General features: G+C 49.6%; 1 protein-coding gene across 3 annotated transcripts in view; it reads left to right on the top strand.

Moving 5' to 3' along the window:
- Positions 1 to 7287, top strand: part of CAPN9 (calpain 9) — a 45076-nt gene extending 37789 nt beyond the window's left edge. For all 3 annotated transcript variants that reach the window (XM_043596333.1, XM_043596332.1, XM_043596331.1), the window contains 4 exons: positions 52 to 130; positions 1239 to 1355; positions 3994 to 4052; positions 6905 to 7287. In XM_043596333.1, the coding sequence (XP_043452268.1) occupies positions 52 to 130; positions 1239 to 1355; positions 3994 to 4052; positions 6905 to 6931 (282 nt within the window). In that variant the 3' untranslated portion in view covers positions 6932 to 7287. The remainder of the gene's footprint in view (positions 1 to 51; positions 131 to 1238; positions 1356 to 3993; positions 4053 to 6904) is intronic.
- Positions 7288 to 18918: the final 11631 nt, after the last annotated feature.

Here is an 18918-nt window from a genome sequence, read left to right as displayed (position 1 = left end):
CTGGCGCCCCTGGGTGCCCTCTGGTTCTCAATGCCTCTGCCCTCCCTGTAGAACCTGTTCCTTCAGTTCGATGCTGACAAGTCTGGCACCATGTCCTCCTATGAGCTGCGGACCGCCCTGAAAGCCACAGGTAAAGAAAAGCCTAGAAGAGACTAGAAGCCACCTGCTTCTGGAGCCCTGGAGGGTGGCCGGTCTTTAACCTGAGTTCATGCTTCTTTTTTTTTTTTTTTTAATGTTTTTTAATGTTTATTTATTTTTGAGACACAGACAGAGCATGAACGGGGGAGGGTCAGAGAGAGAGGGAGACACAGAACCCGAAGCGGGCTCCGGGCTCCGAGCTGTCGGCACAGAGCCCCACGCGGGGCTCGAACTCACGAACCGTGAGATCGTGACCTGAGCCGAAGTCGGAGGCTCACCCGACTGAGCCACCCAGGCGCCCCTGAGTTCATGCTTCTTAAGAGCACAGCCCTGTCAGTGCCGGAGGCAAGCCTCGGGCTCAGGACTCACTCCCGCACACCGGGACCCGTGTTTTAAACTGCTGTGCAATATTGGAGTCTTTCAAATGTACCCACTAGGGCTGAACTTAGCCTCACCCCCTCTCTCAGCCTCTGGCCGAGCTTCCTGGCCAAGCGGGGGCACGTGTGGCCCTTTGGTGGCAGGCCGTGGTGCTTCCAAGCCTCTAACTGCACTCTAGGACAGTGATTATCATGGATGATCCCATGGTTGGGGGTCAGGGAGGAGCTCACAGATTTCCTCCGCCATCTGCCACCCTGTCCCTGGCTTTGTCACCAGCAGACTGAATCCAAACCAGATGATTCAGTCCTAACATCTACGAGCTCCCTACACAAAGGACGGGATCCAGGGGGCGTCTCTCATCCTCCCACAGTCCCCACCATGGCGGTCTGAGTGTCTGGGGTTGGCCGTCCTTTGCACGTAGCCGTGGCCTTGAGGCCACTGCAGCCCACAGCCCCTGCCAAGCTGCGTGGTGCTTCTCACAGAGCATGCCTCACAGACAGGCCCCCCGAGCCCTGCCAGAGTTTTTAATGTGGTTCCCTCCCAGGTAAACCAAACATCCAGAAACATCGTCAGCTAGTGGACACACGCAGTGTCTGAGGACGGCAGCCCCCCGCTGGGCCTGAGAACCCGCACTTTTCGGACAGAGCGCCGGGCGCTTCCCGAAGGTGCACCCGCGGGGCCCGGCCTTTGACGGGCTGGGGTCTCCTCGCTCTTCCCCGCAGGCTTCCAGCTGAGCGGTCGCCTCCTGCAGCTGATTGTCCTCAGGTACACAGACGAGAACCTCCAGCTCGGCTTTGATGACTTCCTCAACTGCCTGGTCCGGCTGGAGAACGCGAGCCGTGAGTGTCGTCGGGGCTGCGCCCCCTGGGCCCCCAGGAGGGGGGCCATGACCCCTGGGCTCCCTTCCAAGAGCTGGTGAGAGATAACCTGCCAGAAATCCTGGCGAGGATAGGCCACAGACGGCTGTCATCGTGTGATCTCTGTGCTGTGTGTGGTTAACTGAGGGGTGGGGGTGGGGGCGTCTTCGTGCATGACCTGTGGGTTATGGGCCCAGCACATTTCCGCTTGCTAAGAGCCATTCTCCTCGAGTGCATTCACAATGTCCTCGTGGGAGGACAGGGCCACGGGTGGTGGGGGGGGGGGGGCGGGCTCCTGCCTCTTATCTGAGGAAGGCCCCATCTGAGGTCAAATCTATCACAGCACACAGAACCAGGGGAGTCCCTCCCCTTCTCCCTCTCCCTCCGTCCCCCTCCCTCCACCCTACCTTTGTGTCTTGTACTCAACATTGTCTTGTCCAAACCCTTGTCTGAACGCTGACCCAGTTATCCCAGACAAGAGTCGTTACTCAAGAGATTATGTGCAGGGGGTCCTTGGGGCTCATAGTTTCTCGTCACTGTCACAAAGTTGAAGCTGAAAGAAACGCATCCGGGGGCTTGTAACCCAGGACCGGGGTGGCTGTCAGGGTTGGGGGAGGGGAGCGAAATGCGCTGATGCACGCTGATGCACCCCTGAGGAGGCCCGCGCTTGGTTTAATGCTTTGATGTCGCCATCTTGAATTTTAATCATTTTTGTACAGGGGGCCCCACGTTTCCATTTTGCGCTGGGCCCCGCAGATCAGGGCCCCGTTCCGCTTGGCATTTTCTAAAGGGTGCTCGCTTAGGTGACTTCAAGGCACACGGAGCAAGGGTCCGTGCTCCTCGGTTCTAGGGCGCTGGGGCTCCCCCCTCGGCTTCTTTTGTGCCGCTTAGGTCACAGGTGATTCCCTGCTGAAGCCTGTCTCCACCAGGCTGTCATCCCTGGGAGGGCTGGGCTTAGGAGACAAGCAAGACACTTCTGCTGGCTGCTCGTGTTGCTTTGAGAGAGGCAAGCAGGTCCTTGGCCTTGTACGCCAAGCCGGGAGGTTGCGTCTTCTGTAGGCGGTCACCAGCGGCTGGTAAGAGGTGCATTTTAGGAAGGCGCCTCCTGAAAGATCGTCACTTAGTACAATCACGCAGTGGCCAAAACCGACCTAAAAATGATGAGACTTGGTAGCTTCTCTTCTCTCAACTGCCCCTGTCCTGAGTCCCCTTGAGCTGATCCTTCCCAGGAAGGGGTGCTCAACGTGTTCTTACAACGGAGGACTATTAGGGAGAAGGCACGGTTGCCCCAACACCCTCTACTCCGGGATCCTCACGTTAGATTCACCACCTGGAGACCGTTTTTAAAATATCAAGGCTAGGGTTTTACCCCAGGATCATTTAAACTTTTTACTCTAGAAATTTTTACTCATACATAGGTAGAAAGAATGACGATCGGTCCCCGTGTGCCCTGCACCCGTGTTTCCAAGCTTTGCCACCCACTACAAAGCCCCTCCCCGCCCCCGGGGAAGGGCTAGCATTTTTTGATGACCTGGGAGTGTGGGGGGGACGGGCACAATAGGAGAAGGGGATTAAAAGAAAAAATAATGTTTTGTGATGACCAGGCTGCCCGGGAGGCCAACTGAATAGAATCCGGGGGGCGACACACAGTGTCAGTATTTATAGAAATTCCCCCAGGGAGTTCTAGGGCCTTATACCAGCCTCAGCAACGATCGTTCTGCTGATCTTTCAGACGTCCTTCTAACGCATCCTTTTTTCCTGAATTATTTAATAACAGACCTCAGAAATTGAGTCCCTTCCCCTGTCGATATCTCTGACAGGCAGGCTCTCAGCGAGCCCTCAACCTCATCTAAGACCTGGCCCCTGCTCAACTTCCGCAGGCCGTCTTTCCACGTTGGCTTGCCGGTCTCGGGAGGTACCCAACTGCATTGGGCTGTCGGGCCCTGTCTGTTTTGTTCTAGGACAGCCACCCTTCCCCCCTTTTGCTGTATTTCTCAAGTTCCCGGGTGACTCTCAGGGGAAGCCGGGGTTGAGTGGCTCGGCCACTTTGACTAAGATGGGGAGACTGAGGCCCAGAGAGGAAAGTAACCCCCAGGCTATTCAGCGCTTCAGCCATGGCATCCAGCTTAGAGGGCTCTCTGTCTTACCTTTGCTCCTATGTGTGGGAGCAGCTGGGGGCTCATGTTCTTATAAGGGGCTCATGGAGGCTGAACGGCTCTCAAGACTCAGGCAAAACTTTATGTACGTGTGTTCTTTCTCTGGGGAGGAGGTCTGTAAATTGCAGGGGATCGGTAGCTCCCCAAAAAGGTAGCACAGGGGAGATGTTTGGGGCCCGGGAGCTGGCCGGCTGACTGGCACACTGTAGATGACAACAGGTGCCACCCAATGGTAAGGCCACCAGCTCCGCCATCCCAGGAATTCAAGAGCCTCCCCCAGGCGCGAGAGATCCCCGCGGAGTCAGCCTGAGTCTGGCCTGCTGTTCTAGAAGACCCGTGCTCACCACCAGATGGAGCATTTCCTCCACCAGCAGCCCGGCAGGCCCCAAGGTCACAGGAAACCCTTCAACCTGTTGAAGGAACCGTCCCCACAATGATGCCTTTCTCATGTCTCTCTCCGTTAGGGGTGTTCCAGGCGCTCAGTACAAAGAACAAGGAGTTCATTCATCTCAACATAAACGAGGTACGATCCGGCCAGCGCGAGGCAGAGCCCATGCTGTGTAAACGCTTGCTCAATGCGCGACTGAATGTGAAGTTTACACTGAGCCACGGGGGCAGTGACAACAGTAAACTTGCTAATATGTTTAGGGACCCGTCGGTTAGCAGTCCATGCGATCATTGCCAGAGCCCTGTGAGCTAAGGATTCATAGCATCCCGTTTTGCAGAAGTGGAAACTGAGGCATAAAGAGCTTAATCACCTGAACAGAGTGAGCCAGCAAACCTTGACTGCTTCTCTGCCTTCTGCCATACGGGTTCCTCAGCCTGTCTGCCTTGTAGCCTCCAATTTGTTCACTCCCCTTGCTCATGCCGTCCTGCGGGTCTCATGATTCTATGCACACGTGCGCACACACCTCAAAAACCCTGAGAAAGACACAGCTTGTGCCAGTGACAGGGGCTGACCACAGCCAAAGCGATGGAGGGCAGAACACGGATCAGAGTTTCAGAGGCTCGGAAGGGGCGCCCCAGGTGTAGACAGTCCTCTCCCCGCTGCCCAGAGCGTGGTCTGCAGACCCGCAGCGTGGGCATTCACCGAGGCGAGCTGGTTAGGAACAGCAGAGTGCCACGTGGGGACGACAGCCCACAGGACTGCCATAGGCCCCCGAGTTGCTAAAAGACACCATCTGCACTATTCTCGTCACAAAAAAGACATGACCGTTACGTGACCTAAAAGGGGTGTTCGCTAACGCCACCGTGATAATCCCCCTGCAACATATAAGCGTATCCAATCAACACGTTGTACGTCCTCCACTCACACGGTGTTCCATGTCAGTTATATGTGGCCAAAATAAATAAAACTAAAAAAAAAAAAAATCACGCAAACAAATAAGAAATGCAGAGGACCAAGCCCCACCCCCGACCTGCTGAGTCAGATCTTGTTTTAGGAGGATCCCCAGGGATTCCTACCCGTACTAAGGTTTGCAAGTGCTGGCTGGTCATCCTCCTGCCCCAAGGCAGGGAGGGAGAAAATTATGGAGCGCTTTCCTCCAATGGTTCCCACGATTTTTATTTCCCATTATTTTCCTTTCCCTCCCCGTGTCTTCCGCTCCAGCTCTGCCTTCCCTTGAACTTAACAGTAGCAAAGGAGGCAGCCTGTGTCTCCTTCCCATCCTTGGGCCCTTTCCCCTCCCCTGCCTCTTTCACATTCACACCGCAGACACTCGGCTCCTTTCCAAATTCAACAGCAACTTTGGATTTGGGTTGCATTTTACTGACTATCAAGACGAAGAGGTTGATGGCCGTGTGGGCCGTGCTTTGACGCATTCACCTGCCCTGTGCCTCGGCGTCGCCATTGGCAGAGAGATCAAGGCCTTAGCCTGAGGATTCCAAAGAAAGACGTGCGTACTCACCCTGTGCGTATCACACAAGAGGGACTCCTAGACAGATTTCTCAGTTTCGTCAGGGTTTGGCCTCTGTTAAGCCAAGGACACTTTCCGCCTGTCCCCAGTGCGGGGGGAGAGTGGGCAGGTGTGGTACTCAATACCCTCTTAGCCAAAGGCCTCGAAGCCAAAGGCCACCAGATGCATGATAGAAGCATCGCACTGCCTCAGCATCAAGGTGTCATTTCCAAACCAAGTGTCCACGGGTGTGGGGGCTGGAATGAGCTCTCTCTCCTGTCTGCCCTCCCCTCGGCAGACCCAAGCCATCTCGTGTAAGTTCCCGCCCCCGGCCCCTTATTCACCTCCAAGACAACAGGGAGATGTCGAAGATCTTTGAGTCTTCTCCCTCTCTCTCCCTGCAAGCCCATCATCCTCAAATCCGGCTGCACATTAGCATCACCTGGGGGAGATTTCAAAACCCCAGTGGCCTGGCCATGACCCAGACCAAGTAAGTCCAAATCTCTCGGGGTGGGGCACAAGCATTGATACATTTTTTTAGAGGGTGGGGGAGGGAGAGAGAGAGAGAGGATGGGAGAGGGGCAGAGGGAGAGGGAGACAGAATCTTAAGTAGGCTCTACACTCAGCACAGAGCCTGAGGTGGGGCTCGATCCCAGAGCCCTAGGACCATGACCTGAGCTAAAGTCAAGAGTCAGATGCTTAACCGACCGAGCCACCCAGGCATGCCCAAGCATTGATATTTTTTTAATTTCCCGAAAAGTCCAATATACGGCCAAGTTCAAGAGCCACAGTTGGGACCCCCCTCCCCCATCCACCTAGGTAACAATGGATCCTTGCCCTGCCTGGGTTGGCCCCACCCACAGTTACTCTGCTAAAAGAGCCTGTGCGTCATCCTTCACCCAGCCGCCTTCCCTGACCCTGGCCTCGGCACGTGCTGTGCCCAGGAAGAGGGGCAGAGAGGAGAGAAAACAACATCTCACACAAGCACGGTCCCCCACGTCACCATGCTGTGATAGGAAAGCTGGGGTGGGGGTGGGGAGGCAGAGGCAGGATGGAGGAAATGAGAATTGCATGCAACTTCTCCACCAGCTCACTTGTAAAGAGCCCGGATGCTGAGCCCGCAGCCTCCACATGATGGAGGACCACCTGTGTCCTCACCGTGAGGGGGGCCCTCGTCAAAGAGGAAACGGCTGAAGAGCCTCAGGAAGGCTGTCTGCTTTGCCAGGAGAAAACACACTTCCCTCTCTCTCACCGTCTGCACTTGACTTGAGCCAATTCAGAACTCAGGACCTCTGGGAAAACAAAGTGCTGAGGATTCTTTTTTTTTTTTTTTTTTTTAATATTTCATGTCGAAGCAGAAGTCCATACTCGCAGGCAAGGCAATCGCATAGCAGAGTTGCCATGGATTCAACAAGCCAGTGCTGGCGGGGACCGAGAGGGATAACCAGCCCTTCTCTTTCTTTCTCCTTTTTGTTCCCAGTTCATCAAGCTGACAATGAACATCTGAGGCTTCCCTGGCAAGGACGCACTCTGTCCGGCTGAGTCTTGACTTCTGGACCACGAACTTCAGAACGTTTCTTGGTGTAGAGCTCTCCTCCCATGACCCAACCTTCTCCTCCCCCCGCCCCACCATCTTGATCTTGGAAGAATGAAATGGACACAGCTCTGACCTCGGATTTTATGCTATTTCTCTGTACAATCACTTCCCGAAGATGGCTGGTGCCTTACCTTCAGGTTCAGGCATTCCCCCTTCCTTCTTCACCTCTTCCCACTACTAATTATCCAAAGTGTAACTCGGTGCATAGAACCCTGGCTTCAACGGAGCATCCATCATTATACTCAAACATCTGACACAGGACAATGTTTTGGTTTTGGTTTTGGTTTGTTTTGTTTTGAAGCTTATTTATTTTGAGAGAGAGAATGTGTGTGCATGCACGAGTGGGGAAGGGGCAGAGAGAAAGGGAGAGCAGGCTCCACCCTGTCAGTGCAGAGCCTGATGCGGGGCTTGAACTCACAAACCCTGAGATCGTGACCTGAGCCGAAATCGAGAGTCAGACACTTAACCAACTGAGCCACCCAGGCGCCACAGGACAATGTTTTTGTAAGTACGTTGGGGATGAGAAGGGAAAGGTGTGATGTCATAATTAAGCATTTTCTTCATCCTAGGTGTGTTTGCTTACTGGGGGCAAACAGGGAATTCCGGATGCTTACTTGTAGGAGCGGAACAACACGAAAATCTCTATTTCCTCCTCCAAGAGGTGGTAACTAATTCTCCATCCAGTCCAGACACTCTTTGTGTCTAAAGCTTTTGGGTCAGAAATGCCAAAGGCAATGTTATTTCTTCTCGGGAGTCCAGATTCAGGTCAGACTGGATTGCATTCATTTCCACCATGATGGGGGAAGAACAGAGTGGAGAAGTCTTGTTTTAGCTCCCTGACCCTGCATAGGAAAATCCCACCAAACTGGATCATGGAAAATAACATGATAAGATGTGGCCTCAGTAAATGCTAGGTCTCGCTTTCTTATTTATATACCTGTGGCAGGTGAGGTGGCATGGAAAGGTGTTCAGAGAGGGAAGGAGGAAGCATGGTTGGGATGAACATGAAGGTAGAAACAAAACCTCATCAAGAGCCCTGCCCCCCCGGCTGAAGGTGTCAGGGCAACACGGTCTTCTCTCTCACTTCCCAACCCTTCCCTGAGCTCACCCAGCAATGGATGCAGGACAAGAGCGACGTGCAACAGCCATATTTTCTAGTTTCTGCACTTGATCGTTGACACATTGAGGCCTTGCTGTCCCTGGGGGGACTGCCCCTCTCAGGGCTAGTCAATTCCCAGAGAGAGCAAACAACTTGCATTGACAAGCCACCCAATCCAGAGCCCACACCCCAACCATCTCCTCTATGGGGCTTTCACACTCCAGGCCTCTACCCAACCCCCCCCCCCCAGCCCTAATCACCACGGGGCCAGGTGCCATACAACTAGGGGCACCTCTATGCCCCAGAGCCTGCTGAAATTACTCTGCCTCACTCATTCTTCCCATGGAAACCACAGTTAAGACTCTTGCCCATGTTTTCCTCTTGCTCCCTCCACTTCCTGAGCAACCCTGGGGGGTCTCTGTATGGTCCTACATGGCAGGGCCCCTCCTCTTGGGATCTGTGAGTATAACAGGTTACCTTTTCAACAGCAACTGTCTCCTGATCTGCTGGCCTCACACCACATGATAACTCAAATGTGTCAGGAGAAATGAACAGCACTACAAATGGTATCCGTGGGCAAAGACAGAAGCCTATACATATATGTTTTCTCTTTTCTAAACCTCTTTTCTCTTAATTTTGTTAAAACACGTAAGATTATATAAAACGATAATTATAACACTATATCCTTGGGTTTATAGCATTCTTGGAGATATAATAATTACACAAAAGAAAGGGAGGAAATTGAGATATATTGAAACAATATTGCTATATTTTACTGAAATTAAGCAAGTATTAACCCGAGGTAGATGGTATAAGTTATATGCATATCTTAATCTGTAAAGCAACCTCTAAGAAAATAACAAAAATGAAGTAAAGCAACAGAGGAATTGAAATGGTATACCTAGAAAAAAGTTGTTTAACACAAAAGCAGTAAGGGGGAACATATTTTAAAAATGAGGAATAGAAAACAAAACGGCAGACCGAAATCCAACCACATCAATAATCATATTAAATATAAATGGATAAACACTATAATCAAAAGGCAGTGATTATCAGAATGGATTAAAAAAATAAGATTCAATGGCTACTGTCTACATGAGACACACTTCACACAAAAAGACACAAATAGGTTAGAAGTAAAATGATGAGGAAGGTATACCAGGCCAATGGTAGCCATAAGAGACCCAGAGAGATGATATTACTATCAAACAAAATTAACTTCCAGAAAAAAGTATTTCTAAAGACAAGGATGCATGATCATAAAGATTTTGCATGATCATAAAGTGTGAATACATTAGGAATATATAACAATTATAAACGTAACACTACCTAACAGTAGAGCCTCAAAATTTATGAAGCAGAAATGCATAGAATTGAAAGAATAGACAGTCTAACAATTAGATATTTCAATATCCCACTTCAGTAATTGATAGAACAGCTAGACAGAAAATCAGCAAGGATGCAGACGCTTAAATAACACTACCAAGCAACTTGACTAATAGGCATTTTAGAGCACTCTATCTAAAATAAGTACACATTTTTTTCAGAAGCAGATGGAACATTCTCCAGGTTACATCATATACTAGGCAATCAAACAAGTTTCAATGCATGTAGGTAATACTCCATACTAAGAGAATAAAGGACAAAAGCTTCATGATCATCTTAACATTTGCAGAAAAATCCCCAACAAAATCCAACATCATTCATGATCAAAACTCTTGAAAGACTGAGAGTAAAAGGAAACTTTCTCAACTTTATAAAAGGCAGTTAAAAGAAACCCACAACTGTCATACTTACTGGGAAGAGCCATGGTAAAAGGCTGAATCCTTTCCCCCAAAGATCAGGAATAAGGCAAAGATATCAGTGCTCACCATTTCTGTTCAACACTACACTAGAGGTTCTACCCAGTGTAACAGAGGCAAGAAAAAGCCATTAAATGCAAACAGACTGTAAAGGAAGGAGTAAACCTATTGACAGGTTCATAGATGACCTGAATCTGTGCACAACAAAAACTCCTGAATATTGTGCATAAAATCTACCTAAAGAACAAAGTAAGAATACTTACTCTGCTTGATTTCAAAACTTAGTATGAGCTATAGTAATCAATAGAGTATGGTTTTGGCTTAAAGACAAACATGCAGATAAATTAAGCAGAAGTCAGGAAATAAACGCCTCCATTTATAGTCGATTGATTTTTTACAAAGGTGCCAAACCAATTCGATGGAGGAAAGGATAGTCTTTTCAACAAATGGGACTGGGATGATTGAATATCCATATAGCTATATACAAAAACAAAAACAGTCATGTCATACCATATACAGAAATCGACTCAAAATGTGTCATACCTAAATGTAAGAACTGAAATGATCAATTTTTTAAAACAAAACATAGAAGTCATTCTTTGTGGTCTTAAATTAGGCAAAGCTTTCTTAGATATGGCACCAAAAGCACAATTCATAAAAGAAAACTTTGGCAAATTAGACTTCATTGGAATTAAAATATTTGCTTTTCAAAAGACACCATTATAATAATAAAAAGAAAAGCCACAAACTGGAAGAAAATATTTGCAAATCAGACGTCTGACAAATGATTCGTTTCCAGAATATGTAAGGAACTACAACTCAATAGGGAAACAAACAACCTGATTTTCTAATTTTTTAAAATATTTCTTTCTTTTATGGGGCGCCTGGGTGGCGCAGTCGGTTAAGCATCCGACTTCGGCCAGGTCACGATCTCGCGGTCGGTGAGTTCGAGCCCCGCGTCGGGCTCTGGGCTGATGGCTCAGAGCCTGGAGCCTGTTTCCAATTCTGTGTCTCCCTCTCTCTCTGCCCCTCCCCCGTTCATGCTCTGTCTCTCTCTGTCCCAAAAAAATAAATAAACGTTGAAAAAAAAAAATTTCTTTCTTTTTGAGAGAGGGTGGGGGAGGGGCAGAGAAGGGGGCACAGAATCCGAAGCAGGCTCCAGGCTCCGAGCTGTCAGCACAGAGCCCGATAAGAGGCTCAAACTCATGAACAGTGAGATCGTGACCTGAGCTGACATTGGACGCTTAACCAACTGGGCCACCCAGGTGCCCTCCCCTTTTTAAAATTTTTTTTTTAATGTAAATAACCCAATTTTCTAAATGGGCTAAGATTTCACCAGACCTTTCTCTGAAGAAGATATGCCAATGGAAATAAGCACATGAAAAGATGCTGAATGTCACCAGTCATTAACGAAATGCACACATTGTCACATTGGAAGCCATAGTGGGATACCACACAGACCCACTGGAATGGTTATCATGAAAAAGACTGACAACACCCAGTGCTGGTGAAGATGTATAGAAACTGCAACCCTTGGGGCGCCTGGGTGGCGCAGTCGGTTAAGCGTCCGACTTCAGCCAGGTCACGATCTCGCGGTCCGTGAGTTCGAGCCCCGCGTCAGGATCTGGGCTGATGGCTCAGAGCCTGGAGCCTGTTTCCGATTCTGTGTCTCCCTCTCTCTCTGCCCCTCCCCTGTTCATGCTCTGTCTCTCTCTGTCCCAAAAATAAATAAAAAACGTTGAAAAAAAAAAATTAAAAAAAAAAAAAAAAAGAAACTGCAACCCTCATCCATTGCTGGGGGGGAAGTAATGTACCATTACTTGAAAAACAGTTGGGTTTCCTTTAAAAGTTAAACACATACTTACCATGTACATCAGCAAATCCACTCTCGATGACCTACCTAAGAAAAATGAAAATACATGATACACACACAAGACTTGTATATGATGCTCTGTAGAAGATTTATTTATAAAGCCGGAAAGAAAAATGAACCCAACCCACCACTGGGGAATAGTTTAACAAAATTCATCACAATGAAATGTAAATATTGTAAAATAAACTGTTGATATATGCTTTTTCAATTTCACATGTGCATAAAACTCTTTTGAAAGGCAAATCCGTAGAGACAAAAAACAGATCTGCAGTCGCTGGGCGGCTAGAAACGGAAGTGAGGATTCACGGAATAGCGTGAGAACAGTGTGGGGTGATGGAAATATTCTAAAATTGGATCGTGGCAAACTCTATACATTTACTAAGGAGCATTTGTTTGTACTCTTACAGTGGGTGTGTTTTGTGATGTTTAAATTATACCTCAAGAGGGGCGCATGGGTGGCCCAGGTCATTCAGCGTCTGACTCTTGATTTCAGATCAGATCATGATACCAGAGTTGTAGGATTGAGCCCCGAGTCAGGTTCCACGCTGATCGTGGACCCTGCTTAAGATTCTCTCTCTCTCTCTGCCTCTACCCCTCCCCTGCTCGCATGCGCACGCACGGTCTCTCACTCTCTCTATATATATAAATAATAAATAATAAAATAATAAATAAATAAATAAATAAATACCTCGATAAAGCCTTTAGTAAAAAGTACATGATCTGTGAGACCAGAGAGAGACCTGAGAGAGAGCACAAGCAGATAAATAATAGTGAATTAATTACCATCGACCTTAGTGACTGGTTTCTGTTAATTCAGTCAAAATGATAATGCGTGTTCGTGTTTTTTCTTAGTTTCAAGAATACTTGCTTTCACTCACCTTTGATGGGACAAGAGTTCTTAGGGCGGTAGCCATCAATTTCACAAAACACAGTTTGAGCTGAGTTTGAGTACATTTAAGTAGGCTAATCTGTCCGTTAGTTTCCAACTTTTTAATAGTAGAGACATCAGCTTGGTTGAGTGAGATAGGTATATTTCCAGACAGGTCCCCACTCCTTCCCTGACTGCGAGGGTGATACCCCAAATCATTAACAACCACATGGACATTTGCTTGGACCCCCATGTTCAGTGGATTCAGCTTCAAATTGCTCATCTGAACCTTGGACAAGACATTTTAATTACTGTATGGAGAGTGTGTTTCTTTTTTTTTTTTTTCAACGTTTATTTATTTTTGGGACAGAGAGAGACAGAGCATGAATGGGGGAGGGGCAGAGAGAGAGGGAGACACAGAATCAGAAACAGGCTCCAGGCTCTGAGCCATCAGCCCAGAGCCCGACGTGGGGCTCGAACTCTGGGACCGCGAGATCGTGACCTGGCTGAAGTCGGATGCTTAACCGACTGCGCCACCCAGGCGCCCCATGGAGAGTGTGTTTCTTGACCTCCAATGCCAGCGGATTTATTTCCTGGGGAAGACCAGTGACGGCAAGAGGCCCACCCGACTTCTCATCCAGGGTCGGGGATGAATGAGACCTAGTCTTTGAATGACAACGAAAGACAAAAATCAGGTTGCTTTCTGGGGCACCTGGGTAGTTCAGTCAGTCAAGCGTCTGATGCTTGATTTCGGCTCAGGTCATGATCTCACGGTTCATGAGTTCGAGCCCCGCGTCAGGCTCTGCGCCGATAGCATGATTCTCTCTCCTCTCTCTCTGCCCCTCCCCCTGCACACACACTCTCTCTCAAAAATAAATTAATTCATTTAAAGAAAAAAAGATTGTTTTCTGATTTCACCCTACTCATTCAAAATATCAAGTCATACTTTACAAAGAGCTCATTTAATGCTCAGACAACCCTACACGTTTGGTTTTCTCATCCCCGTGAAACAGATTTTTAAACAACCCAAACCGGGCAGCTGAGAGTGATGAACACAATCCTGACTGCTCCCTGTTTGAGCAGAAGCTGAATAAAGATATTCAAGTCCTGGCTGGAGGAAGTGAAGTCCTTCTCAACCTTGAGATTCTATCATGCTATTAAGTAACCTGAAAATTATTCCGATAATAGTATAAATGACTAATGACACTTAAAAGGTATTATCATCTTGGGACACCTGGGCGGTTCGGTCAGTTAAGCGTCCCGCTCTTGGTTTCAGCTCAGGTCATTCATTATTCATGGCTCGTGAGTTCAAGCCCCACATCAGGCTCCGTGCTGACAGGGCAGAGCCTGTTTGGTATTCTCTCTCTCTCTCTCTCTCTCTCTCAAAAATAAATAAGTAAACTTGTAAAGCAAGTATTGACATTTTGAAGCACCATGAGAGCTTTAAGCTTAAGGAGTGATGTTCCTCGGTGAGATTTCAGGTCCAGAGAGGAGGATACATATTATCGTGCAGCAGCGAGGACTTCCTCCCCTGCGTGCAAGCAGCTGCCTGCTGACCTGGGCCAGCTTTGCACACGAAGGGTGGCTGTGCCCCGAGTATTTTAACTCTGCTGGACGCAAAGTCTACAATGGCCAATGGACTGAAATTCCTGTACGTGACAGCAGTGTTTGATGCGTTGTAAGCCCTCAATAAAGGACAACGTAAGGGGGGTGGGGGGATTCTCTAAATAAAGACGTGCATGGACTCTGAGGGAGACCTCAGAGAGCAGAGCTGACCTACCTCCCCACTGTCTCTGCTCACAGGGCTGCCTGCACCCCCCCCCCCCCGCCCAGCCCTGACATCAGTTGCAGCCCTGTGGTCACATGCAAAGAGCTGCACGCAACCCAGAGAGTGAAAATCTTTTCCCATAGATCCTTAGACCAAACCCCTCAGACCCTACCGGGAGGGAGCTGCGGGCCAGAGACACCTGTATCTGAAACGCTCCAGGCTCTTCTCTGCCCTGCCCTGTGTGGAGCCACGCAGTGCCCTGAGGTGCCGGGGCTTCAGAAAGTACCAGAGCAGGATGCCGATTGGCACAAGTCCTGGGGTCAGTGGTGCCAGCTCGACTCAGTACTCTGGATCATTCATGGTAACAAAGCACCATTCTATGGCCAGCCAAGACGGTCTGCCAAGTGCCAGTGTGGGGGCTGTGGGGGCACCACAGCTGTGAATCAGCAGGAGGCTGTGCTTGCCACTGATGCTCGCCTGGGGCACTTTCCCAGCCCCGCAGTGCCTTTCTGGAAGGGGACAAAGAGCCGAGGGGACAAGAGAGGGAGAGGGAGTGCGTGAAAGAAATACAGATAGGAGAGAGAGACTTAGAGACTCTTCCGCCATCCCTGAATGGTGGCCCTGGATGGAAGAACACAGCCCAGTGATGTTCTCAAGGAGGAGCTCTCTCTGTGCACCACCAATAGAACCCCGCCAGGAGGGAAATCGCTCTTTCCGGGGGCAGGCCGCTGAACCACGTGGAACAAATGTAGGATCATGTGACGCAGTGGCCCTGGATTTAAAATCTGGAGACCTGTATTCTAGTCTGCAGTTCACCTCCAGCTAGCTGTGTGATTCTAACCCTATCACTCAGCTTCTCTGGGCTGCCTTGCCCTGTGCAATTATGTGATTCCTTCTCTAACTCTGGGGCTTTGAAGGCAAGTCACATGTGGCTCAGTCCTGGTCCAATGGGGTGGACGGAGAGGCCGGGAGGATGCAGATGAGGTGGGGCCGGTCAGCCTGAGACTTCACTGATCTGATTTTCCGACAAAGCCCAGCGTTCGGAGAAAGAAGGAGACCGTCCAGAGGAGTCTCTCCGGGCCACATCAGGACCTGGCTTCTAGGAAGTTCTCTGTCCTCCTCCTTCCTTTCAGCATGTCAACATGCTCCTCTGTCTTCCAAACTCATCAGAAGCCAACCATCCATACGATTTAGCTTCCTCTGTCGGCCCTCACAGTTGACCTTCTAGGTTCTACAAAGACAGTCGGCCACCCAGAAGGTCTCCCCTGTGCTCACTTCTCAACACACTGCTGGAAGGAGTTTCCTCCTCCCACCACTGTGCTGGCACCTGTGCTGGGACAGCACCAGCCCCGGGGACACCGGGGTCTTTCTCCTGTGGGAGGTCTCTGCAGCACCGGAGGCTCCCGGCCATGCCTCCTTTATGAACCCACTCCTTCGCTCTGGGCACGGTTACCCTCTGGCTTTCCCCTGCCTTCCCGGCCACCCTTGCCAGTCCCACGTCCGTGCTCTTCTCCTCTGTTTGGACTTGAACATTGGCGTCTTTGGCACTCAGTACTTTCATCCCACTCTGCACACACCTCATGTTGTGTGCTCGTGGATTCCATCACCATTTCTGCACCCAGCCCCGTGTCCCCTTCCCGGCCTCTCCTGAGCTCCTCGACAGCACACTGCAGAGGAGAATCGTGTCTGCATGTGCCCCCACCCAGCTCCCAACTATGACAGGTGCTCTGTGACCCTCCTGCTTCAAATACAGTCAGGCCTCCTCCTTGCTCCCAGGAAAACGCCCAGAACTCAGTAGGGCCCTGCTCACCTCTCAGCGTGTTCTCGGGACGCAGCCCGGAGCCGGGCTTCTGTCCTCTCGCTTGGAACCATCCCCTAGCCTAGCTGGATCACAGTACTGCCTCTACTGTGCGTGCACTCCTGCCCACTGTGGGTGTCCCCTGTAGACCAGGAATGACCTACCGGCGGGGACGGGGTCAAGTCCTACCCACCTCTGTGTTCCCCAAGTGCCCAGCACAGCTTCTGGCCCACGTTCATGTTTGGGCCTTCTGTCTCTAACGCATGTGGACCACAAGCAGGGAGGAAAGGAAATCGGACCCGAGATACATGCTCCTTAGATCCCTTTGCTCGGTCACAATAGGCTTAGCTTTTGTGGATACACAAAGGGCGTCTTGAGCATCTGTCTGTTAGCACGCGATACCAGCTCTCTTTGCTCAAAGAGCATGCACGGTGTTCTGCTCCAAGGGGTGGCAGGATGCCTTCCAGATACAAGAAACTTCGAGCGCACAGGGTGGCCTTTGCTGAAGCAAGGAGCACGATGGTGAAAAACGTTGATAGAAAACAGATGCCAGTCCCTTTTTCTAAACAAAAGGGTCATCGTGCCGTCCACGGAACGTGCGTGCTGTGTTCAATAATTACAAGTTTTTAAAAATCACCCTCTCCGAGCAGCATTCAGTTGCTTGGTTGAAAGTCCCGGGCAAAGTCAGAAAAGAGTCCCACAGAAACCTTGTCCCATGGTTACCTCTATTATTGCATTTGGTAGAAATATATAAAAGTCAGTCTGTTTTTTGCAAAGCCGATATTTCTTTTGCCAGTAGCTGGCCACTGTATCTGCAGAAACAGAACGTCCTTGAGCCAGAAGCACAGGGACATATGTCGCCGTGGGTGGCATCATTATCACAGGGCGTTACGCACAATAATAATTCATGGGGCTCTCGCCGAGCTGTTCCAAGGCTTCTTATAAGCCTTGACATTTCTAAAACCCATTCCAAAATTTGATTTATTTATTTATTTTAAAATGTTTTATTTATTTTTGAGAGAGAGAGCATGAGCAGGGGAGGGGCAGAGAGAGAAGGAGAGGGAGACAGGATCTGAAGCGGGCTCTGCGCTGACAACAGTGAGTCCGACGTGGGGCTCGAACTCACCAACAACGAGATCATAACCTGAGCTGAAGTCCGATGCCCCACAATCCCAGACGCCCCCTATCCCAATATTTTTAGGGGTTCCTGGGTGGCTCAGCCAGTTGGGTGTCTGACGTCAGCTCAGGTCACAGTCTCGCGGTTCATGAGTTTGCGCCCCACATCAGGCTGTCTGCTGTCATCTCGGGGCCTGCTTGGGATCCTCTCTCTCCCTCTCTCTGTGCCCCTCCCCCCTCTCAAAAATAAATAAACATTTAAAAGAAAAACCGTTAGGGGTGCCTGTGTGACTCGGTTAAGTATCTGACTTCGGCTCAGGTCATGGTCTCACAGTTTGTGGGTTTGAACCCTGCATCGGGCTCTGTGCTGATGGCTCAGAGCCTGGAGCCTGCTTCAGATTCTGTGTCTCCTGCTCTCTCTGACCCTCCCCTGCTTGTGCTCTCCCTCTCTCTCAAAAACAAATAAATAGGAGCTCCTGGGTGGCTCAGTCGGTTAAGCATCTGACTTTGGCTCAGGTCGTGATCTTGCAGTTTGTGGGTTTGAACCCCGCATCGGGCTCTGTGCTGATGGCTCAGAGCCTGGAGCCTGCTTCAGATTCTGTGTCTCCTGCTCTCCCTGACCCTCCCCTGCTTGTGCTCTGTCTCTTTCTCTGTCTCTCTCAAAAACAAACATTAAAAAAAATTCTTTTAAAGAAAAGAAAAACTGCTAGTTAAAAAAAAAAGAAAGAAATGAAATCTTAAGGTGCTGAGGGAGAAAGGGGAAAACAGATACTGAGGGTCAAAACAAAAGCCAAGTTTGTCTCCCAACAGCTGTTTGTCACTATAACATACTTCCTCCTCCTTTCTCAGGAATTGTGTGTGCTAGGCCTGAGAAATCATGAACCAAAAAAACCTCACTTATTCTTCTCAATGATAGCCGCGTATCTTAAAGCAAAATGGACCCTCATAACAGCATAAATAAATAAATACACTTATTATTCAATAAAAGATACTGAGTAACGTCGAAGTGACAGCCAAAATGAAACGCAGGAGAAGGTCCTAATTGCCTTGTTATTCGTGAATGAGCTGCCTTGATCATTCTATCCGAGGGGTTGTTTTCTCCCATAAAATTCAGAAATACAATTCTAGCGTTTCCGTAAGTGGCCGGAAACGGAAGGAGAGAATTGCAGAAATGGTGGCCTCCCCAAGTCAGGAAACCTCCAGTGGCCCGCTGCAGTCTTAGCGCGAGCTGACCTGAGAGACGAAGGTCAAGGGAGCAAACAGCTCCAGGACAATTATCAAAGGATCGCACTGCCTGCTACTAAGGACTCAGCCTCAGTATAAACTCAGAACCAGGATCCACAGGAGGTAGAATTACCCCTAGAAACTAATGAGAAACATGTTTCCCTAAGTCTCGACGGAGATAACACGGATTTCGAACTGTGCCCGACCATAGACCACAGGCAGAGTGAAAGAGGTACTTAGGTCCAGGGCAGGATGACCCGGCGCCCACGGGATGACTCTCAGACATCTGGGCAAAAGCCTTCCTCAACCAGAGGGTCAAGTGACAGGACAGGCCGCCAAGGCCCCCGTC

Source organism: Prionailurus bengalensis, chromosome D2 (assembly GCF_016509475.1).
Source record: "Prionailurus bengalensis isolate Pbe53 chromosome D2, Fcat_Pben_1.1_paternal_pri, whole genome shotgun sequence".
Lineage (NCBI taxonomy): Eukaryota > Metazoa > Chordata > Mammalia > Carnivora > Felidae > Prionailurus > Prionailurus bengalensis.
This window is presented reverse-complemented; position numbering and strand designations above follow the sequence as displayed.